At 41.2% G+C, this 24,329-nt stretch overlaps 1 protein-coding gene across 1 annotated transcript; it reads left to right on the top strand.

Annotated features, from left to right (window-relative positions):
* Window positions 1–1,594: 1,594 nt before the first annotated feature.
* On the top strand, window positions 1,595–24,179 carry OGA (O-GlcNAcase). The gene is made up of 16 exons (XM_071748475.1): window positions 1,595–2,164; window positions 5,764–5,815; window positions 6,131–6,228; window positions 7,408–7,538; window positions 8,162–8,333; window positions 8,816–8,914; window positions 9,218–9,502; window positions 10,069–10,227; window positions 11,399–12,009; window positions 12,404–12,578; window positions 16,094–16,179; window positions 17,050–17,154; window positions 18,029–18,114; window positions 18,905–19,097; window positions 20,958–21,117; window positions 21,906–24,179. Exons 1-16 carry the CDS (start codon window positions 1,978–1,980, stop codon window positions 22,040–22,042), a joined length of 2,736 nt encoding a protein of 911 aa, XP_071604576.1. The 5' UTR covers window positions 1,595–1,977; the 3' UTR covers window positions 22,043–24,179.
* Window positions 24,180–24,329: the final 150 nt, after the last annotated feature.

Genomic DNA, 24,329 nt, shown 5'->3' with positions numbered 1-24,329 from the left:
TGTTGCAAGCAGCTGTGGGGCTGATCCCCTGGGAACCAAAAAAGACCCTGTACTTAACACCCTCCCCTTGGACAGAGTCCCTGGGGGAAGATGATGAGGACTGGATTAGTCCCTTTAGGTGTGTCATCAGCTTGTTATGAGAAGTTGCTGTGTGAAGTAGGGCTTGGGACCAGGTGGCCATTATTAGAATGGGGCATTTAAGGATTAGCAACAGCAAATTAGTCGGATCTGCTGAGAACAGAGGTAAGAGCTGATGCGTCTGTAGAAAAGGGGCAGCCTTGTGTTGTTTTAAGCCATCTTTTCCCAGGCTTCAGAGAAAAAAAGAATACAGTTATGTGGGAAAAGAGCTGAGCAACTGGGTAAGGCAGCTTAAGCCTGAAGAAATGATTCACTCCAGCATCCTGAATACTGCCTAGAAACACAAACTGGATGAGAACCCAGTTGTGAGGGAACAGTTACTGCAGGATTATTGCAGCATGCCACCCAAATTCTGTGCGTTTCTCCTCCCTGTTTTGTAAAGTCTTGTTGCACATCAATCTAACTTACTTAGTTGCTATTTAGGGTAGCAGTACAATTGCTATTTTTGCTTTTTGAAAGCTTTAGATTAGACACGATGGTAACCAGAACTGCTGCTTGGCCCAGGGCCTTTGCTGCAGCTTCCTGAGCATAGGTGCAGATGAAGCCTTAGAAGCAGCCATTTTGGTTTCTCATCATGTCAAAATATCACTAGCAAAAATAAACCAGAAGAGCAAGAAACAGACTTCAAAGATCAAAGGGAGGGTTTTGGAAAAGCTGCACGGGCTGGGTAGGGGTGAATCGTGTCCAAACCAGCCGGGACTTGACTGGCTGCCATGATGTATGTGCTTTCCCCAGCCTTTCCTCCCAAGTTGGGCTTTTCAGCAGCTTTTTGCTTACTGGTTTCTTGTTGGCTGATACCTACTATGGCCACCCCAGGGTTGGGTGGGTTGGATTACCCCATCGGCCACGCTATACAGCCTCACGGGAGGCCTCTGACTCATGTTCTGGGAGCTTGCTGCTAGAGCGCCGCTGTCTGACCTCAGGCCCCTTCTGTGATGTACTGCGATGCTCCCGCCCTGTCAGCCCCGTGGTAACACCCGCAAGCGCAGCGCCAGCCGGGCTCTGCTGGGCGGGCGGGCGGGGCAGTAGAGGGACTCTGCGGCGGGAACCCCGCAGCCGGTTCTCCCGCCGGGCCCCGTTCGCCCTGCGGGTACCCGCTGGCTGGGACGAATCGGACCCGGCACCGGACAGCACCCGCACCCCCCCGCCCCCCATGCGCACGCGCCTTCCCGCCCGCGCTGCCCGCCAAGGCGCATGCGCAGAGCGGGGGTAAACACCGTCACTGCCCCCCCCGCGGGGCGCCGCTTCCTGACACAAAGCCCCGGGCGCACGCGCAGCCCCGCCCCGGCCCGCGCTCTGCCCCACCGCCGCCTCGCCCCTTCTGCCGGGCCCCTGGCGCATGCGCACAGAGAGGGCCCAGAGCTCTCCGCGCAGGCGCCCTGGGAGGGCGCGGCCTCGCCCCTCCCCCCGCCGGGCCCCCGAGCAGGCGCAGTCCGCGCGCTTCCGCGTTCCGCGCATGCGCCCCGCGCCAGCTCCCCCCGCCACCGCCTCCTCGTTCCCTGAGGTAACTCCGGCGCCTCGGTCCCTTGTTCCCGTTCCAGCCGCACGGCCTCGGCAGAGCGGCGCCGGAGTAGCTGTCACGCCGCGTCGTTCCTCCCCGGGGAGTTAGCAGCTCCCCCGGCGGTTCCTTTTGGGCGTCTCCAAGCGGGGCGGCTGCGGGCAGAGCGGTGCCGACCGGTTGGGGCCGGTTCCCCGCGCAGGCGCAGGCCCCGTAAACAGGAAGCTGCGGCGGCCCGGAGCGGCGGAGACAAAGGGGCTGTGGAGAGACGAAAGGAGGGACTCAGGTTGGCTCGGCTCGGCCCGGCCCAGCGAGCGGGGGTCCTGGCGGCGGGGGGCAGGATGGTGCAGAAGGAGGGGCAGGCGGCGCTGGAGGAGCCCCAGGGCAGTCCCAACCCGACTGGGGTGCCCGGCGCTCCCCTAGAGCCACCGGGAGCCGCCGCAGGGCCGGTCCCGGCGGGCGAGGAAACCGACACCGAGACGGAGACCGCGCTGGGCTCACGCCGTTTTCTCTGCGGTGTCGTAGAAGGTAAGAGCTCTCGGCGGGGGTGTCCGAAATCCCTCGGAGACGAGGGAGTGGGAGGAAGGGGGGTGGGTTTGGGGGAATGGGGTGTCGGTATCTGTGAAAGATGGGGAAGGGAGGACTGGTCCCTGCTGATTTTCGCCTCCTCGGTGCCTGACCCGGTGGGGCGCCCGGAGGAGCCCGCTCTTCAAGCAGGGGGGGTGCGCATTTCTTGGCCTGGGCTCCCTCCACTAGAGAGAGCTGAGGGGGCGGAGAGGAGCCGCAGCTCTGGGGCGGGGCTGCTGCCCCTGGGGCTTGTGTTGGAAGCTGGTCGCTCCCTGACTGGGAGTGCTCTTCGATGACAGCTGTTTGGAGGGGTGAGGGTAGGCCTGGCACCCTCGGCGGGCCGGTGATTCCTGATGGAGTCTAAGGCAGTACTGTGGCTCGCTTGGTGGTATGCGTCTGAAGAGGGAATCAGGAGAGATACAGAGGAGCTGCTGTGCGGTTATCCCAGCTGTATGTGCTCTACGATTCAGTTTCCTGGGTAGGGAATAAGTGATTCCATAGAAATCTGTGCTGGAATTAATATTAAATGCTCCCTGTTCTCTAAGGTGTTGTAGCATATTGTTTCAATTGCTCTGTAGAGCAATCCTCTATTGTCTTTGGTGTAGTTGTGGCTTTGAATGGTTTAAATTGCTGCAAAAATTGCAGAATAAAGGGACTTTTTGCCTTTGTCAGTAACTACAGAATTTATCTGAATTTCTTACAGGTCAGTTAAGGTTGAAAGCCAGGCAGGAAAATGCTTTATTCCTAACATAATATTTGATTTGGAATTCTACAGAATTCCTGTGGACTGCTATTATTTTGTACGTATAATGAATCTTCAGTAGGAGAGCAAAATGATTAGCAGATGGAATGGAGAGTTAAACAGGAGGTTTATCAAACTTGGAATCTGTGTTGCTTGCAGAATGCCTTTTATTCATGTCTTGAAAGGATTATTTGTCTCTTGCAAATATCACTGCAAAGTGCACTACACCCAGGTAATGTCTTTATTTTTTAGCATTTCCTAGGGCTTAAATATGATCAGTGTAGGGAGAGATGTCATTGCTTTGTTAAAAGATTTAATTCTGTGAAGAGAGATGCTAAATTGAAGGCTTTGGAGACGTAACAGTGAGCAGAAATACAGAATGCAACAGCATATTTTCTCATGTTTTGTGCCAAAACATAGATGCCCTTTACCTACAGATTTATATCAGAACCACTGTGCATGCCATAATTTTTTGTTGTCTTAGTGACATTGTTGATCTCTGCATCAAGGTGTTCTCGACTGTATGGTGCATAAAACAAAATAAGATAATGGCCTCTGCCCTGTGAAGCAATCTAACGCTTGTTAGGAGCTAGTGTTTAAAAAACCAAAACCCACACCCCCCCACTGCTGCAAACAAACAAATAAACCTTGTTGTGGTGAATGGGGTAAATGGTAGTGGATGAAAACATGTTTCTTTAGTGACTCAAGAGGATTATAGGCGTGAGAGAAAAACAGGGATTATCCTCAGAAGCATAGATAATTACTAAAATGTAATGGTGGGGTAAATTGGCCAAATGCTGGATGTGCAGTCTAAGAATGTGAAGTGCTTGTCACAGATACGAAAGTCATAATTTTGTATATATTTCACCTATATGTAGAGTAGATATATAGATATATATGTATACTATATATAGTATAGATATACTATATAAGTATAAGGTCTAAGACAATATTTGATGCAAAGCTGTGGTGCTTTGCCTCCGGCATATCCTGAGTCTTGGTGATGGTACTGGGATGAGGTATTTGCCAAGATGGGTTGACTTTGTGTTAATCTGAAACGCAGTCTTGATTTTTTTGTTGGATAAAAAGATCCAGGTATTGGCATCAGCTGGTGACATTAGTAATCTAAGAAATGTGGTGACAGATGGAAAAGTATTGCTTTAGATTAGCATGTTACCTTCAGTCTTATTTAATTAGTCTTTGTTACCTGATTTTCTTGGTTTTTTTAAATATAGTAGGACCCTGCTCTTCTTTAGCATAGTGGGTCTGAAACATTATGGAAACAGCAAGTGTGTTCTGAACGAGTTATGAAACAGGCAGTATTTCTTAGATATCACAGTAATTCATTGCTTCTGGGGTTGTGCTTCTTCAGGACAACACCAGTCAGAATTAGGTAGTGCTAGTGTAAATGAGACATTTGTTCTGGGTGAAATGAACTGAGAGATTTTCATAACTTGCAACTGCTTTCCTGTTTCTTCTTCTGGTTAATTGCTCTCAATTTGTTACTCGATGCTTGTGAGGAGTAGTAGTTACTTAGCTTTCCCACTTCGTGGTGCCAGTTAGTCTAAAATCACTCTTAGAGCCTAGTGCTTAAAACTCTACCTTGCTTTAAACTTCTTAAAAGAGCATTGTTCACTTATCAGGTAACTGAAATACTTCTTAATATATGAAAAATGCTCCAGTTGCATCAGTTTTGGAAGGTGGTAGGATGGTGGTTTTGACCAAATATTTATGGATTTACAGTGGTGAACTGCTCTGGAAATAAAGCTATTGTCTACCTTTTGAACTGGTGTTCTGTGGGGAATTGTGAGCTTTGTGTGTTAGAGCATCATTCATCACTGAGTTGCTGTGCTATTTGAAAATAAGATCTTATTAAATTTCAGTGTTATTTTAGTCTCTGATGTTTGCACAGACTGACAAGCTGAAGCTTTGTTTTGAAGTGCCCACTTGTGGTTGAACTGTTTGCACATAGGTCTAAGTGAATTACTCGACTAAGAGTATTGAGAGTGTTTTTTAAAATGGTGTGTTTCTAGAATGGAAGGATTAGACCTAAAACAAGAATCAGTTACAATTTCCATGGAATTCCATTACTTTGAATGTACACTATATTTTATTTTATATATATAAAAGTCATATGATTACTCATCAATATGATTATTCAAAGAATATTCAAAGAAGTAGTCTAAGCTTGTAAATATGTGGGAACTGTAAAAGAAGATACCAACTTGCAAGTTAGTTTTGACAAGGAGCTTCTTAAACTAAATAAAAGGAATAAAATCCTAAGAATTTTAGTGACTCACCGGAGCATTTTTTTTTAACTACACATTTTAGCATGTATTTATCTATTCCACATGTGTGTTTAGCACTGTAATCTGTACCGGGGTTTGAGTGTTTTTGAGCTGGTAAATATTTTCATGTGCTTTCAGTGTTTGCATTACAGTCAAATATTTTTTAGATATCTGGAGTTTATTAAGCTATGATTAAGTCTACTCTTATAGTAATGCTGCTTTAATTTGTCAAGAGCATATGCTCAGGAATATAGTTTGGATTCTGAGAATTAATTGCTTTAGTGGCCAAAATTATAAAACCTTAGATCATAAGAAATAAGTTAGAATTGCACTTTTAATTTGAATCATCTTAGGTTATTACACATTTTAATGCTGTCTAACTAATCTGTATTTTTTTCTCAGTTCTGGTTTTGGAAGCTTTTTGATGAATGTAGAAGAAGAGGAACAAAAATGTGGGTTGTAATATAATGTTTCACGGAGCAGATGTAATCTCACATCTAACTGTGTAATCTTAATCTTGTTTCCTGTAGGATTTTATGGAAGACCTTGGGTTATGGAGCAGAGGAAAGAACTTTTTAGAAGGCAAGTCATGCTTCCTCTTACTGCAGCACATTCTATCACAATATATCATAATTTTCAACTTAAGCCTGAAAAGAAGTATTATTATAACCTAGAGCATCTTTTTGCCTAATACCAGTATTCTTGGGAGCTCACATTCACCTTTCCATCTTACCTAATTTGAGTTTGTCCAATATCAGTTACATGTAAAGTTATCATGACTTAATAGTATAACACGATGTTTAATGAAGAAAAAAATAAATTGGATCAAGTAAAAGACAGAATTCCTGAATTTGTAGACTGTTCTTCCAATTAGGGGTGTTTTTCCTATGTTTATAGACTTCAGAAGTGGGGGCTAAATACGTACCTGTATGCTCCAAAGGATGACTACAAGCACAGGATGTTCTGGCGAGAAATGTACTCTGTGGAGGAAGCAGGTAACTGCCTTTTTCTCCTCTGTGTTTTCTATAAATACACTCTTGAATGAATTGATCATTGCTATGGATACTTGTGTGCATTTAATCATAGTAACAGTTTTCAAAGGTGAGTGGAGGCCTCTTCTTAATACCCTGCAGATGTATTTAATGGAGCTTTGATACAAGCGTGGGTTTACTTCTCTTTACGCTTAACTCTATAGATGATTTCCAAAACTGCTCTTCAGGCTTTATCTTATGAGATTTAGTTTTTTTCCAGGGTAAATTACTCCTCTGTTTCTTTAACATTTGGGGCATATTTTGAATTATAAATTATTTGCTTCAGAAAAGACAAACGGGCATGCCATTTGCTCATCTATCTTTTACGTGATCGATTAAGTGCTTGTCTCAACAAAGAGAGTACCAGAAAAGTAGTTTCTGATTGTTTAGTCAGAACATAGAAGACATGTTTAAACTGGTGTGAGGCTTTTTATCCACCTCTGGCATCTGTGTGATCTACAGTGTTGCTCTGTGGGGATTATTGTTTTCCTTGGGTGAGGGGAAAAATTACACTTGTTTGAAATTAAATAATCCTTCTTGGATTTCTACTTATTGACTTCTTTCCATTTTAAACACTGCAGAAATATAATCTAAAAGATACTGCAAGACAATTGGCAGTAGCAGTAAAGACTGTTGAATATTCTAAAATTAATCTCTCTATTCATTGTGTAAAAGGTTAAATTTGTTTTTTAAAGCAACTGTTTCTGCACAGTGATGTTAAAAAAGTCCTTTTTTGTGCCCCGAGCTTCAGATGTATGAATAGTATGTGAATGTGTCATGCAGGGTGCTGTTACTACAAAAGTGGAAAAATTGAGTAATAATTCTAGAACTGTTGGTGTGCATACTGTAAAAACAGACTACATTTCTCTTGCAACATTGAGATAAAGAGAATTCTTTAAATCTTAAACTTTAGTTGAAAAATAACAAGACAAAGCCAGTTGTTACATTCCTTCTGGCATTATTTCTGAGAACTCTTCCAAATAATTTGGAACCTCTTGCTGTTATTAGTTTTAACAAATCATAGCAAATTACATTTTTTATTATGGTTGCAGGGGCATCTGTTTTAATATTTACATTTAATTTCTGAGTTTTTGGTTTTTTTAATTTTTGGATTCTTCCGAAATACTTGCATTTGATTTACAGAGCAGCTGATGACTCTAATAGCAGCTGCACGAGAACATGAAATAGAGTTCATCTATGCAATATCACCTGGACTTGACATCACTTTCTCCAATCCTAAAGAGGTATCCACGTTGAAACGCAAGCTGGATCAGGTAGGTGTGATGTGGTTACCACAGCTGCAGTACTGCTTCATTTGCTAACATCAATATTTCACTCATTCTTGCAGCTTTTCTGGAGTTATTCAGTGTTTTCAGCATTAGTTTTTTTGATGCTTCTGAACAATTCCAATGGATGTGGTCTGGTCACATTATCAAAAGTGGCCAGCAATCATCTAGTATTTTGAAAGCTGTATTTGGGAGTTTGTCTTCAAGATACAACAGGGCATTGAAACCAAGATGAATTTCTAAAAGTAAAACTTTTATTCACAGTAAATTTCTTCAGAGGCAGACCTGATGTATGCATCCTCTTTGTTCTCCTTATTGATTCCTTTCCTTTGTCCAGAAGCTGTTACAGTTATCTTTTTTTCTATCTTTCTGTCCAGATGAGGATTGTTAAAACTGGAATCAATTGCATGACTTTAGAGGTCTAATCTTCGAGAAGAGGAGCAGTGGGTCAGAAATAGGCATTCATGGAGAATGGATGCCAAAGTTTCCCTTGCCTTCCCTACCTTATCTCTTTTAACTTTTTCTTAAAAAAAAAAACAACACAAAGACAAAACAAAACAAAAAAACTACCAAAACAATGTAAAAATTTAAACCTTTTTCTCTTGTATTAGGTTTCCCAGTTTGGCTGCAGATCTTTTGCACTGCTGTTTGATGACATTGATCACAACATGTGTGCAGCAGACAAAGAAGTTTTCAGTTCCTTTGCTCATGCTCAAGTTTCAATCACAAATGAAATTTATCAATATCTAGGAGAACCAGACACATTCCTTTTCTGTCCTACAGGTAAAATCACATTAATAATTTAGATTAGCCTTAAAGGAGGGGATCACTTACTGGTTAAAACACTGATTGCTTTAAGGAGTATTTTGGGGTTGGTTGAAAAAATTGACTTAAGTTTTTAAAATCTATGCAGAGGTTTTGCCAAATCTACACATCTCTGAAAGGCTTTGGTATTTGCAACTTAATCGTGGTGCAAGAAGTTTGAACTGAAAATTAGGTTAAAGGAGGAACGCTCTTTGCACCAAAATCTTTCTGCTGCTTGATCTGGCAGATCTGCTACGTTCCTAGAATCTCCATAAAATAAAAGTACAGCAGTCTATGCTCACTTGGTACTCATTTTTAATAAGATTAGCCACTTATGTTAGCCTGCCCTTCTGTTTATGGCCTCTCATTTTTTTCTGAATTTTGATGCCTCTCGGTGTCAGGACGTTTGGGTGTATTGCCACACATGTGCACTAATGGTGACATTTTCCCTTCCTGTACAGAGTACTGTGGAACTTTCTGTTATCCAAATGTTGCCCAGTCGCCATATTTACGAACTGTAGGAGAAAAGCTGCTCCCTGGCATTGAGGTGTTATGGACAGGTAAAAAGGGTTGGATAATTGTTGTGGTTGATTTTTTTAGGGGGGGGGGGGGAGGGGAGGAGTTTTGGTTTTGGGTGTTTCTGGGTTTTTTGTTTGGGGTTTTTGTGGGTTTTTTGTTGTGTTGGTTTGGTTTTGGGGTTTTTTTTTTTCCTTTTTTGTGTTAGCTGTTTTTTGTTTTTTTTTTAGTACACTGTGTTAAAAACTGTTTCTCATAAATATTTATTAAAATAAGCTATCCAGCTACCTGGGGAGTGAATATTCAAATATATGCAAAGCCTTCTGATTATTCTGTTGCCCTTTTAGGTCCAAAAGTTGTATCCAAAGACATTCCAGTAGAATCCATTGAAGAAGTTTCTAAAATCATCAGAAGAGCACCAGTTATCTGGGATAACATTCATGCTAATGATTATGATCAAAAGAGACTTTTTCTTGGGCCTTACAAAGGTCGGTCAACTGAGCTCATCCCTCGACTAAAGGGAGTTCTGACAAATCCAAATTGTGAATTTGAAGCCAACTACGTTGCTATTCACACACTCGCAACCTGGTACAAGTCTAACATGAATGGTGTGAGAAAAGATGTGGTGATGAGTAAGTATGTGTAACTGTTTGCTGGTGTCTGTGCTTAGCCACATAAGCTGTACTTTAGTTTTTGTTTTATTCAATGATTCTATTTTTATTTTTCTTTTATTCAATGATTTTCTTTCCCAACTTTTTTTATCTGAGATCACTTAGGTTTTTCTATCTCTCAAGTAAATGGCAATTGCATGAAAGATAACAAGCATCCAGATTGCTTTATTGACTCCTGGGAAGTATCTGTAGCATGTGCTATCAGAGAACAGCAAGTCTCGAGACAAATCTATGCTTGTGTAAAAAGCACTCTCTGCAAGCAGTTTTGACTCCCAAATTTGATGGGCCTTTGGGTTTGATTTCATTGCAACAGAAGCAGTTCAGATCAAAAGAGAAACTGAATGCCAGAATGTCTACTGTCTGTATACTGTTTCAGTGTTAAAACTGAAGGTGACTGTAGTTTTTCATTTTAAGATGTAATACTTTGTTGTTCTTTTGAAGTAAGGTTGTTGAATGCCTTGTCTAATACGACTTTTTATATTTTAAAAGAAACTTGCATGATAACTTTTTTAAACTTCTCTCTGTAGCTGATACCGAAGACAGCACAGTTTCTATCCAAATAAAGTTGGAAAACGAAGGGAGCGATGAAGATATTGAAACAGATGTTCTCTACAGCCCACAAATGGCCCTAAAGTTGGCCTTAACAGAATGGTTGCAGGAATTTGGAGTACCTCAGCAATACAGCAGTGAGTTCTATTTGGTATTGTTCTGGGGTTTGTAGAATATGGGGCTTAAGTTTCTGTACTTGCATTAAGTTTAGAACAGTTTTATGGATTGTGGCTATATGTATACTTTTCAGTTGGAATTACCAATTAGGGAACCCTTAATAAAGGAAGAAGAATGCATGGCATTCTGCAGTGTGCCCTGATTGATCAGAAGCAACTTTGACGTATCGCAGCCTTTGGCACTTTTGTTACCAGACAGGAGGAAGTCTGCATCTTTCTAGTCTCAGCTTCCATGGGATATGAGAGAATAGGAGGAATAGCCTTTTTCTGAAGTGGGTGTTAAGTTACTGTAAGCAATTGTTCTGCCCCAGAAGAGTCTGTGTTCTTCCATTTTTTTTAAGATAGCTTTATTTTTCCAAGTTTCTGTCTGAAAAAAACAGGTGGGTTCCTTCTGGCTTTGTACATTATTCTTGTAGCAATTGCAACTTGGGATCCACGGTAAAATCTGGAATGTGGGTTTGAAGTTGTCAGAGTGCCCTTCTCTGCTAACTGGTGGTAGAATGGAAGAACCTCTTCTCCCAGTTGTGCTCTGGTGCAGGTATCCTTTTGACCTGCTCTAGGGTTTTGAATCTTTATAAAACTCAACTGCAGCAAAAACATTGAGTGAGAAGTAGTAATTAGGGTGTCATTTTTCTGCATTCTCACAAAATAATTTAGGTTGGAAGGAATGTCTTTGGTATTTAAGCAGTTTGACCAAGATGTGTCTGGTCAGGTTTCAGATATCTTCCTTTTACCTGGATTAAGGACGTTTTTGCAATTGAAATACTTAAGCATATTTTGAAGTGTGTTCTGTATCAAGTAAAATTTTTCCTCTGCATCAATAGACTTGGTAAAAAGGTTGACTCTGAGAGCTTTTTATTCAGATGACATAGTCAGAGAAATGCCAACTGCAGCACACTAAATAATTTTCCTAACATTTTTCCACATCCTGTCTCTGCTTATCAGCTATCTGGAGGGGAAACTTGCCAAAAGACAAAGCCTATAATTAATTAGAATTAGAAAAGTGCACAGGCAAAATGCTAGAAGGAAGATGTGCTTTTGAGGTCTTGTGGCATCTGTGATCTGCAGAAGTTACTGATTTGAATCTTGGTTGACAGGTATTAAAAGCTCTAAACTTGTTTCTTATTTTTAGGTAGGCAAGTGGCCCACAGTGGTGCTAAAACTACTGTAGGGGATGTGGGGCCCCTGGTGGCACCGTCCTCTTTAAATTCAGCAACCGTGGTTACCACAGTTTACCAGGAGCCCATCATGAGTCAGGGGGCAGCACTGAGCAGCGAGTCGCCGGCCTTGGTAAAGGAGGAAGAGAAGAAGCAATCTGATGAGGAGCCAATGGATATGGTGGTGGAAAAACAAGATGATGCAGACAAGAATGCTAATCAGATACTGACAGATATTGCCGAAGCCAAGATGGCAGAGGAGCTGAAGCCAATGGATACCGATAAGGAGAGTATAGCTGAATCAAAGTCCCCAGAGATGTCTATGCAGGAAGACTCTGGTAGTGACATTGCCCCTATGCAGACTGATGAGCAAATTAACAAAGAACAGTTTGTGCCTGGGCCAAGTGAAAAGCCTCTCTATACAGTAGAACCAGTGACTTTAGAGGACTTGCAGCTTCTTGCTGACTTGTTTTACCTTCCTTATGAACACGGGCCCAAAGGTGCACAGATGCTGAGAGAATTCCAGTGGCTGAGAGCAAATAGCAGTGTTGTCAGTGTTAATTGCAAAGGAAAGGATGCTGAAAAAGTGAGTGTGAATCTTGTTTCCTCTTGAATCGAAATCCTGAGCAATGTTATCAGTTGTTTGCAATAGAGACTGGTGTTCTTTTTCTTAAAAGCTGAAAAGTAGTGTATAATGACCTGCAGGTCACAGTAGCTTTCATTCTTCCAGTGGAATCTACTGGTCTAATCCCTGTCCTACTGCCATGTAGGCACAATGAAGGTAGTATGGTGTCTGTTTCACCAGTGATCCCCACACTGGCCTAATTTCTAACAGCCATAGAGAGTACTTCTGTGTTGTGTGATGTGGCACCTTGTACTTATAACGTGAAGTAATGAATTGTATAGTCTTCCTCCCTGTTTAGAGTATCTCTTCTAGAAGTCAGTGTTTGATCTTGTGGATCTTTTGTCTCCGTTCATAGATAGAAGAATGGCGTAACCGAGCGGCCAAGTTTGAAGAGATGTGCAGCTTGGTGATGGGGATGTTCACTCGCCTCTCCAATTGTGCCAACAGGACAATCCTTTATGACATGTACTCCTACGTCTGGGATATCAAGAGTATTATGTCAATGGTGAAATCTTTTGTGCAGTGGTTAGGTAGGTGCATTGGAAGCTGTTATAATCCCAGATAGTGTATTTTTTTGTTTGTTTCTAATTAGCCCACGGGGAAAACAGAGTATTAGGCAAATGTGTTTTCTTGGACTTGGGGTCTGGTTTGACCCTGTTTTAAAGGTTTTCCTGTCTCACTGTTCGAAGCAATGCTTGCTGTGAATTTGCTTTGGAATTATAAGTGAAGTCTGCTGGATGCTTAAGTTTGGAGACCTTGATTTTCTTCTTGGGCTAATGAAACCTGAATCTCAGCTGACACGTAAGTGTTGACTTTAACTTACTTCTGACTGAATGCACACTGGACTATGCCATGTAACTCCTTGGATACCCTGGTGTAAGATTGGAAATGACACTACGAAATGTGGCCACATCAGCCATCTGCTGCTTGCTCTGTCTTGAAGCGACCTTTCAATGGGCCTGGCCACGAGGAAGCTGATCCTCCCAGCCCTGTGCGCATGCGAGCTTTAGCATAAGGCTATTCTGGTGCAAAATGATTTCCTTAAAACATTTTATAAATTGTTGAATTTTTTTTTTTAATTTAGTTTATTTTTCAGTAATGGGTGAAAATTACAGAGCTCTCTAGACAGATTTAGTCTGAGACTTAAACTGATCTTGAAAGAGTTCTTTTTACTTTTTTCTTCTTTATGTGAGGCTTTTTCTTTTCTTTTTTTTGTTTTGTTTTCATTTTTTTCTGAATTAGTTTTGGGGATCCTAAGTGGGCAGATAGCACCAGCATGGCCTGGGTATTTCTAGTGACCTCCATTTCACTTTCAGGTTTCAATAAGGAATACGCTGTGGACTTGCTTGATGACATACACAGCAGGCAGCAAAGCTGGTGGTCTCACGTCACACTTTTTGTAGCTGTCACAAACCTCACAGTGGTTAACCATTACACAACCTTGGTCTAGTCCTAATGTTTGGATTGCCTTTAAACAATTCTCTCAAACGCTGGTAGTTTAAGCAGGGACAGAGAAGACCTATTACATCATCAAGTCAGTCTGTGCTTCAACAACTTCCTGTGTTTTGTGCTTTATTAAATATTTGATCCCGATATGGTTGATAAAGAAAAAGAGCTTTTATGACTGCCTTCTGCAAAGTACAGAGAAGAAAACCAGCTGGGGATAAAAACTTGGCAGCATTGAATTTAAGTATGTTAACTTTTCAGCTTAATGCTGTTTAAAAGCCTTAGTCTGTACATTTTTAAGATCAGTGTGAAACAACTTCCCCAGCTTTACTATCCTTGCTATATATTGACCTTTAGCTAGAAAGAATGCTGACTTTGAATCTTTTTAAAGCTCCAGGCCAAAGCTCTAGAAGAGAAGCATGTCTTTTGTAATCTCTGAATACTGAAAACCCGACTTAAGACTGCATTTCAGAATTAATTTCAGCTGAAATGAGCAGGTAGAAAGATGTCTTCAGTTTTCAGTGTCCCTGTAAAGCTGGGTTCATGTCTTTAAATGCATTAATTTTTTAAATGCATAAATTAATGAACATTTAAAGTTCATGTCTTTAAATGCATCAGTAGTTCACTCTAGAAGCCAATTCTAAATACCAGCTCTGTTAACTGTAGCACCCTGGTTCCAGTATTCAAACTCACATTAGTTGAAAAACTAGTTTAGAGTTTCTGACAGTTTAAATCTCTTATGCTTCTGTGAGAGGGGATGCTTTTATCTTCAGCTTGCATTTGTGCTAATGTAAACATATACAGAGCAAAGGTTTTTGATAAAATGCATAATTATGTAAAGTTACTAGGTATGTTACAAATCCAAACAAATTAATTTTCACAACGGTGTGCTCAATGGTCCACTGAATGTTTACTTTCTTCACCTCTCCTTCTAAGTCCAGCTAGCATTCAGTCCCTTAAAGTAGTGTGGCTGTACAGTACTATGGATTACTAATGACTTCTATTGTCTTCTTCCCCATTGTGTACAGATGGGAGAATCTTCAGCACAAGTTTCTACTGCTATTGGATGGACAGCGCCAGATGTTCACAGCGCGTCGTCATTAATTAATTAAAATGGAAAGGTTTTGTCTGTGAGGCAGCTCAGATAGAATAGATGTGCATTAGGCATGAACTGAAGTCACATTTGCGCAGCGACTGAGGCATTAACTATGTTTTTTGTTTATACAGCTCTTCATTCACGCAGCTCTTTAATAATTGGAAGTGCTAGTTAAGTTGTAGTCTCAAAGGGCAGACAGATGCTGTCTTCCAAGACATTGGCTAAACTTCATTGTGAAGGTTGTTTTGTTTTATTGAGAACTCTAAAATATGGGAGTAAGCCAAATTCAAATTCTGGTGCTTGGATTGTTTCTGAAATTTATCGTATGTAGGGTAGTTTCTATTAAACACGTACTCTTAAATGCTCATAAATGTCAAACTTGGCACACTTTGGGACTCTCTGACTAGCACAACGTACTTGTCTGTACTGATCTGAGACTGTTACTTGAACAGGAGGTAGATTGGTGTCCACAAAAGGAAAAGTGTATTTGCGCTGCTTATCTTGTCAGAAAACTAGATGGGTAGTTGAAATCTCAACTCCAGATGCCTTTTTTTTTTTTCCCCTCCAGAATTGCCATTTCTGTTGGTTGTCGAAGGCTGTGGTGCCTTTCTGGCAGAACAGTATTAAAAGTCAAACAGTTAATGGAAGTTTCCTTTCTGAAGCAAGCGTAAACTTGCTGAGCGCTTCAGTGGTCCTGATGTGGCTGGCTGATCAGCAGGGACCCTAGTGCATCTACACAGAAATCAAGATGCCAAAAAGAAAATCTAGTGTTATCTGTGGCCACCTGGGTGTACTACTGAATTGTGAATCAATTCCAGTTAATGCTGTGTAGGTTTTTAACGTGCAGCAGCACTGTGCAGGTATGGCCTGGATCATGTAAACTTGCATAGTCTCTTGCAAGAAAGTGTTTAATACAATTGTCCTGGCTGCCTGAACTGTTCCAGACTGTTTGCATATATTGCCAGTCCTAGTTTTCTGACAAGATTAAAAACAATCGTTAATAAAATGTGACTTCAGAAAGGTCCTTTTTTTTTCAAGAGGCTGTAATAATGGTATTTGTTTGATCTGAAATTAATGATAGTAGCTATTGAGCCATGTAGCTTCCAAAATGTCATCTTTGCATAGATTAAGTGGTTGTTTCTGGCGCAAATAAATATATATATTTTTTTTAATGTACAAAATGTCTGGGAAGCTTACATAATTGTGCATGGCAATGTTCTTGTGCCTTCTGGTCTGGAGCTGAGGTGTTAGCAGGATCACCTCACCTGTTCTTAGACTAGTTGGTTATAGGTAATAAAAAATTTGAAATAGCTGCTGTTGGTGCGCAAGCACAAATTCTTTCTAAATCATACATTATTGCAGCCTCCACCCCCCCCCCAGCCCTGGATTCTAGCTCAGTCAGAGAGGTTTTTTCCGCAAGTGTGTGTTAGCTTTTTGGACATGTTAGACACCCAGGAAATCCCCCTTCTCGTAACATTCTCCGCTTGGATCTGATCTCAACAGGGTGTCGTAGTCAATCTTCAGCACAGTTCTTAAGTGGAGACCAAGAACCCTGGGCCTTTAGAGGTGGTCTAGCAGGAGAGTTCCAGGTATCAATATGACTTCACAACTGAATGACGTTTTCTTTGTTTTATGAGAAACCTTTTGTTGCACATCAGAGGTCTGGAAGGATTGGTCTGCCGAAGGCTTTCTGGTCCAAAGCCCATTAGCCTTACAGCTTGGTTTAAAATAATTTTCCTCCCCTTTCCACAGTAATTTCTCAAGGAGATGCTGCCTGTCCCACGCGCATGCGAAGCGCAGCGGCTTTAGTTGTACATTTCACATTGTTTCTTTGCAGGTCGCACAGCATTTTTATCTGCGCCCGCAATTGCACAATGCGCGCATGCTTGTCTGCCGATGGGAATTCCATGAGCAAAAGCCACGGTCATCCAAATCTTGGTTCCTCTCTAAATAAAGCTGTCATGTGCTTTGTCGCAACAAAATCAATTGGCGAATACTCTTAAACAGCTGTTTGTACCATGTTCAGATTTGTTCATGGATTTTTCAGGTGCTGTACTTTTCCCCCCTCACAGGTGCTCTGCGCGCGCAGCAAATTGAATCAGCGCATTGCTTTTGGGATAAAGCGTCTCCTCTGGCCAGTTAACCCTCTTCAGACCAAACCTTTCCTCCTGACATTCTATATTCTTATACAGAGACAGTGTAGATATGATTGGTAAAAAGTATTTTAAGGCAGATAAGATTTAACAGACTCTTAATGTGCTGTTTCAACTGCATATTTTAAAACACCAATTGGATATTTTCTATTCAAATAAGGTTTTTGCATTTGTAAAGCTTACCAATCCCACCTTCTTCTGGGGTGCCTGCAAGTAGCAAATGTTAATTTGGGAGTCTGCAGTGCACACCCAAGAGCGATGGGGTTTGTTGTTCATGCAGTCATATCGAGTATTTTGTTTTCACAGCGTTTGCTGCCTATTGATGGGGCAAATGACCTCTTTTTTCAACCACCTCCACTAACACCCACTTCCAAAGTCTACACCATACGACCATACTTTCCTAAAGATGAGGTAACTGCTTTTGACACTTGACCTTGTTGTTCTGTGATGTGTTTCCTTTTGTAGCAGCTTTGAGTCCCTTCATCCTCTAATAAAACAGGCGTTCCAATGTCTTGCACAAGGTACAAATGCAAGATCACAGAAAAACTGAGGTTAAGTGATTTGCCTTTTCAACAATATGCTGTGCAACAGTATGTGTACACTTACATACTGTAGTGCAGGGCTCTACCTAAGCTGTTTTGTTTCTTTGTGGACAGTGAATTTGACATTTCTTTGCCACCTCAGCAATTGTTGATGCAGCTACACGGACTAATAATATTTTTTCTGATTAGAAGTTCCCTTTTTATGAAAGGAAGCCAGGGGACGTGTCAAATACAAAGTCTTTCTGATGGAAAATATACATCTCTTATTTAAAAGCCTATCTGATCCTAGTTCACTCTTTAAAGAGATTTGGCTAAAAGCATTTTAACATGCTAAAAGTCAGAGTGTGTCTGTTTCACAATGGTTAAAGTGTTGCACTTGAACATTGGAGGTTATAGAAAGGGAATTTGTAGCAAGAGTATTGATCTTCACATACATTGTGAAGATCACATGTGAGTGTTGGGTAACTGTCAGGGCTCATCTTGTGCTGTTGCAGTTGTCAGGAGGTTGACCTCCTGCCTTTCCTTCCAAGCCACCAAATTTAAACCACAATGCTTCTGGCTGGCAACTTCAGGAGTTACACTGAAGTGAGTTGGGAAAGGGGTGGGGAGAAGGCAGATCCTTTATCATAGATGGTACTCTCATACTGGCCTGCCAGTTTGCAGTGGAGCTATTAGTGAAATCTCTTTAAAACAAACTTCTTAGCTTTTGAATGTAACTGACGATATCTCTTCTCTCCTCTTAGGCATCTGTATATAAGATCTGCAGAGAAATGTATGCTGATGGAGCTGATCAGCCCTTTCATAGTTTACCAGATTTAATTGGAGACAAGTATGTATTAGGAATGAATGACCTACAGAAGTGGTTCTGTAGGGTGAAGATCTGACACTATGTCTAATTGGAATGTTTTAAAGTGTGTGTGTGAGGGGACACACGGGACAATGCAAAGAGTATTTGGTCTACAAAAAAAAAAAACAAACCACCACAAATTTCCCTGTCTTCCTCAGGAAACTGGGGGGTTGGTCCCTTCAAGATACCATTGACAGCTCTGTTTCAGTCTCCTAGCTACTGCCTTGACTTTTTTCTGAAATACATGTTATAGATTACCTGTACCAACTTTTAAAAAGAATGAGCAGTGACAGGTGAGATTAAAAATACATGTTAAATTTGAACTGCAAAATGACCTACTTTGAGTAATTTTTATGTCTCAGGTGTTTAATTTAGATTGGGCAGCTGCTCTGTGAGTGACAGGAAAGTAGTTAAAAAAGGATGTGTAATTGGTATAAAAATAAACCCAAAAGAGAATATATGAAGAACAAGAAGGTAGTGGCAGCAAAAACACTGAGGGCAAAAGGTGAAGGAAGTTTGTGTCTCTGGTGAGTCAGAAGAGTAGTGTGTATGGAATTTAATTATGGGAACCTGAGGTGCAGATGTTGCTCATAGCTGAGTTTTTACAGTTCATCAGTTTGTTAATTAATGCTTTGTAGGAACTAGTGCCATGGCTGGAGGACTCTGTCACTTCTTCGGTTGACTCTCGGGTCTCCTCCAGAATACCTGAAGAGCATACTTACTCAAAGTGTGTTTAGTTTCTTTTGACTGAACTTGGTCACTTTTTCTGCAGGTTAGTAGGAGGTCTGCTCACTCTCAGCCTGGACTACTGCTTTGTCTTAGAAGATGAGGATGGCATATGTGGCTATGCTTTGGGAACAGTTGATGTGACACCTTTCATTAAAAAGTGCAAAATGTCTTGGATTCCTTTCATGCAAGAAAAATATACTAAACCAAATAGTGACAAGGAGCTGTCTGAGGCAGAGGTTGGTATAATCCACGAGGTAAAAACTGTATGCTGAGCTTTCTTAGCAAAGCAGGTCTTGGGTTTTCTTTTGCATTTTGAGCTTCCATGTAATTCAGTTTTTGTGCCTTTGAAGTCTTAGATGAACATGATGTCTGACAACTTTGAAGGTGACAGGAAAACAATTCACTGCCAGTCAGATACAGCTGTGTGTTGTAATACACCTGTGGGATGTACTTAAGTGGTAGTCATTGCAATATATATAAGCTACTTAATTTAAAGAAAAGTATGTTTTAAAAATGGAGGGTTGTTTCCACTCAGTTCCCCTGTGAAATGAGGTAGTTTCTCCATGCTGCAGGTAAGGCTGAACCCATGATAGTCACATCACTTTAAGTCTGGAAAGCAATTTCTCAAGAGCATGTGGTTTTGATGTTAAAATCTCTGAGCTGTTTGTGGAGTGTGGCAGCTGTAAATAATGCAGTGGTATCTTGCTTTCAGCAAGTGTTAAAGTTATCTCCAGTTGTTTTGGGGAAAAAAAAATAGAAAACTATGTCACTGAACTGTCAGGAGTGGTGAAAAGTGATGCATTTTTATCAAGTCATGGAACATGTTTAGTACCAGGAGGTGGAAGGAAGTGTGGACAAAGCTGTAGTAGAGGCAGGCCTTGAGTTCATCTTGCAGTTTTGTCTAGATTCCTGTCAGGGAAGTGTGTCTCAGGAAGAGCAGATACTAGATTAGTTATTATTGATCACAAGAGATGAATGCATCGTATCTCTAACTGCTTCTTAGTTCTACCTCTACTCCACACCTTGATAACCTGTTTTACCTCTTGTAGTACTTCTGTTATTGGAAGAAACCGTAATCCCCTTTGCCTTGGTGCTTGAAGCCAGTGTGGCTTGAACACTTTGGGCTTCTGCCTGGTACAGCTGGGATAAAAAAAATCCCAAGGGAGCAGGCATGGTTCTGAATCTGAAGTAGCTCACTTAGTTTGAAATACCAACTTTGAACAGAGATTCTCCCTGCAAGAGCCTGGGAGAGTTGGCTTTTCATAGATTCGAGGGGATTGCATTTAAATTTGACTGAAGGAGAATATGGGCGTTGCTGATGTTATGGTTCCTTAAGCAATGAAGTCCTGGTGTCATTATGATGGTTATACAGGAAATTAAGTTAGGTGCCTTGTTTATTTGAGCCAGTGCTCTGTAAAGGTTTGAAAATTCAGCAAGCAGGAGAAATTACTTGAGTATATTTCAGGTTTGGCTTTTTACTTTTTATTTATGTCACTTAATTGTTCCATTCCCATGAACTGAATGAAGTAGACATCTGATGGCATGTTCCCAAAGACCTTCCTGGGTGATTGTAACAGTCTGTAGTGATGAACATCATCCTTTAGTAATCAACAAGGCTTTTTCAAGCTAGAGACAACTTTTGTTGGGGTAAGTTGTCTAAGATAATTTCATGGGCATGAGAAGTGTTTCCAGGCTGTTGTGAAACAAAGAATACATGTGGGAGGTTAGGATACTTGGAGCTAAAGTTGCCCTTGTAAAATGCAAAGAAAAGGAATATCTGTGTGTAAACTTGGTTATGGATTGGCTGATGTTTTTTCTCACTTGAAGTGTGGGTCACTGAGAAGCCATGCAAGGAATATTGCATTCCTCCTTTGATAGTCTGAGAAGGCTCTGTAGCCTGCCTCCTTGTCTGGAGTATGGAGAGCAGTTCATGTAAGGAAAAAAGTGGTCATCAGAGGTATAGTTAAAAAGCATGCTGATTGGAGGTATGGTCTCTGTGCAAAGCAAAGACCTTTAATAAAGGTCTTTAATAAAGATGAATTAAAATGAAAAGCTGGATAATGCATAAGTGTCTATTTCTCATACATCCTTTTCAGAAAATAATGCTAAGCTTCCATGAAGAACAAGAAGTACTGCCAGAATCATTCCTTGCCAACTTCCCATCTTTGATAAAAATTGATATTCACAAAAAAGTGACAGATCCAAGTGTGGCCAAAAGTATGATGGCCTGCCTGCTCTCTTCCCTAAAGGCTAATGGTAAGCTGCTTGCTCTCAAAATTCCTTTTTTCCTAACTATGTTTTAGTTCCAGGATGCAAAGCAAACTTTAGGTGGTCATAGTAATGTACTATATTTGCATGCCAGCCTGAGGTATTTGGTTCCTGCCACAGTTGGCACTCTAGACTTGGGTAAAAAATTATAAAAGCTTTTATAGAATCATAGAAAGTTTTGGATAGCTAACTTCTGCTGCTGTCTTTGGTTAAAGGTAGCTTTCCACTTTAGCCATTATCCTGCAAATTAGAGAACAGGAAGAGCTCAGGGAGCAGTAGTTTGGCAGTGAGACCATATTTTAACATCTTGAACAATGCACAAATGTTTATATTCCCCTGCTGGCATTGGTAATGATGCTTTTTCATGTGTGTGTGTGGCAGTGTGCACTGGTGGGTGATTATCAAAACCTTCAATATAAGGAAGGACTTGGCTGTCTGCTTCACTGTGCACCTGAGGTTTGCGCTTCCTTTACGCTGTTTGGTGCCCGCCTCTACTTATGTTTTCTGAGCCAACATCAGAGTTTGAGAATGCTTTTATGTGGAATAAAAGGTGCACAGAGGGTTTCTCTGACTGAGAACATGTGCCCGTTTAGGGGCTGGTCAGCTGTCTTGTCATAAATCTGCTCTCTTTTGGGCACTGTGCTGCATATGGAATTGTATCAATGATTTCATTGGGCTTAAATGTTAAAATAGGTGGAAACTCTCTAGTAATTTTTGATGTCTGCACTTTTTACAGTAGCTCTTTTCCTATAGTATTTTGTTTCTTCCTTCTTCAGGCTCCCGTGGGGCTTTTTGTGAAGTGAGGCCAGATGATAAAAGAATCCTGGAATTCTACAGCAAGCTGGGTTGTTTTGAAATCGCTAAAATGGAAGGATTTCCAAAGGATGTTGTTATCCTTGGAAGAAGCCTGTGAAGTGCTTGACAACAAACTGTTCAGTACTGTAGTTCCTTAACAGCTGGGCAGGTAGTGGTGGGGATCTTCATATGGTCTAGCTGCACAAAGCCAACAATAAACCAGCTTGGTTGAAGAGGGGCTATGCGAAAATCACCCATCACCATTCAGACTGTAATATGTTGGAAGAGGATAATGCTGCTGAATACACTGTTTTAACAAAGAGAAACCTCGTTCTCTCCTGGTCCTGTGTGAAGTGCCAAGGAATCTTGCATGGGCTATTATCTTCTCAGAGGAATCCCTCTCAGTCAGTGCTGTGGTTGATGACAGTTCTCTGCATTCACATGTCAACAGAAAAGTTGAAGTTGTCTTTGGCAAAAATATCTATTAAGATGCAGATTTTTTTCTCTGTCATAGAGCAGGATATGCAACTGAAGTTTCAGAAATGGGAGGGATTGCTTGTGTCAATCAGCAAATTTAAAGATAAGTAGCTACAATTCTATTTTTTACTATCTTTATGCTTGTTGATAAAGCAATGACCTGTTGTCACTTCTAATGACCATTGGTTCAAGCTTTGTGCTTTGTTAGGGACAAATGTGCAGTGGTCTGTGGCAGAAGTCACTTAATGACAAACTTGTAAATTTCAGTGTATATAAACTTAGCTGTATGCTGACTAACTTTTTGTTTACCAGTTTTTGTAACTTTTTCTTTTGAAAAGTGAAATGGTGTAGGTCCAAGATGGCACTTTTGAATAACATAAAGCCACAGTGGAGAACGAATCTGTCCTCAGCACTGACCTTTCTTACTGTGCCTCATGTCCCAGGCTGGAAACTGACCATCTTGGGCGAGGGGGGTGGATCCCTATTGATCCTTCCTTCAGATGGCATTTTGTCACTGCTTGAGGTTGTCATCATTCTCCTGGGACAAAAACAGCAGTTCACAGGGTGGTCTGCCAAACCTGTTAATTTTGGTAACATTTGCACGGGATTGTGGATGAGGGACATTGAGAGGGAGAGAGCTGGCCCACAGCTGGTACTTGTCCTTGGAACATTCACCACGTTTCAAAGCCTGTTCATACTAGTTTGATTAAATCAGGGTCTTTAAGTCCTGCACATTTGTATCAAATAACTTTTCTATAAGAAATGCCACAATAAGCACATTTTTACACATTATTTAAGTGGTTACCTACTTCTAAATGTTCCAAGAGTTTTTACCCAGGTCTGACATGTTTGGCTATGGGATGGAATCAATGTGGTGTGGGATCTGGTAGTGAGGTTGTTGGGTCTTTTATGAAATTGGTATTTCACAAAGGTTCCAGTGTCCCTGATACATAATTGGCCAGTGTACACACATTGGTATATACCTTGCTGCTTTCACCTGCTGCCATCAGCTGTCTCTATCTTCCTTTTTAGTTTTCCTGTGTTTTTTCACTCTTGTGCAAAGGAAGTTTGGTCCCTTTTACAAGCCTCCAGCTGCATAGACGATGTTAGGCAATCTATAATGGATGGCATTATGACTGCAGTAATGTCTGCAATCTGTAAGGAGGCTGTGTTGGCCTTCTGGTGCAGTTACATGCAGCAATTCTTTTTTCCTTTGCAGAATGTGAACAGTTTTTTAATGCGGTAGTGAAGTATTTAATTTGAAACAAGTTCATTTCATTTTTAGAGAGTGGTACGGGGTTGTACTATGGGATTTCATGTAAGTCAGAGCTGAATGCCACTAGTTTTTATACAGCTTTGAGTGCATGTTGAGTAGCTGATACCTTGGTTTATCAGGTGGGAGAGTTTTGTTGCTTCATGGATACCAGAGTCAACTTACTTTATCTGGATGCATACGTTACAGCATAGGATGCTTGTGGCCTTATTTCTTGACTTTTAAGGAGTTGCCACATTTTCTCTTCCTATGACTTTGTTATTATTATAGAAGTTAATTGTGTAAGCCTATGGAATGTCAGGCCAATACCATCATTCTAGGATTGTAAAGTGATATGTTGACATATCTTTCATGGTTATGAATTTTCATTAAGGTTGGAATGCCACTTTCATTAATCTGTTTTTAGGTCAACAGTATCTGTAGCAGAAAAAATGACCTGTAAAACTGTATTTGAAGACCATGCGAGAAATAGAATAAAAATTGAGAAGTGAATGTAAATAAGAAATGTCTATTTTGTGTATGAGGTTCCAGAACCAGAAGTGGTTCAGTGGTGTATGTTCTAGCACACTGGGTGTGTTGGATGCCCTGGGGATCAGCTGGCAGAGAAACTTGTGTCTGGTTCTGGTAGCAGCAGTGTGTTGTTGCACAATAGACA

This window comes from Heliangelus exortis, chromosome 7 (genome assembly GCF_036169615.1).
Source record: "Heliangelus exortis chromosome 7, bHelExo1.hap1, whole genome shotgun sequence".
NCBI lineage: Eukaryota > Metazoa > Chordata > Aves > Apodiformes > Trochilidae > Heliangelus > Heliangelus exortis.
The sequence above is the reverse complement of the archived record's forward strand: the minus strand, read 5'-3'. Positions and strand labels throughout refer to the sequence as shown.

What these genes read in the sequence shown, in the direction of transcription:
- OGA (XM_071748475.1), top strand. Translation starts at nt 1,978, where the DNA reads ATGGTGCAGAAGGAGGGGCAGGCGGCGCTGGAGGAGCCCCAGGGCAGT. An exon ending in TGAAACGCAAGCTGGATCAG is followed by an intron (nt 7,539 to 8,161) that starts GTAGGTGTGATG and finishes CTCTTGTATTAG; the next exon opens with GTTTCCCAGTTTGGCTGCAG. An exon ending in CTCTTCCCTAAAGGCTAATG is followed by an intron (nt 21,118 to 21,905) that starts GTAAGCTGCTTG and finishes TTCCTTCTTCAG; the next exon opens with GCTCCCGTGGGGCTTTTTGT.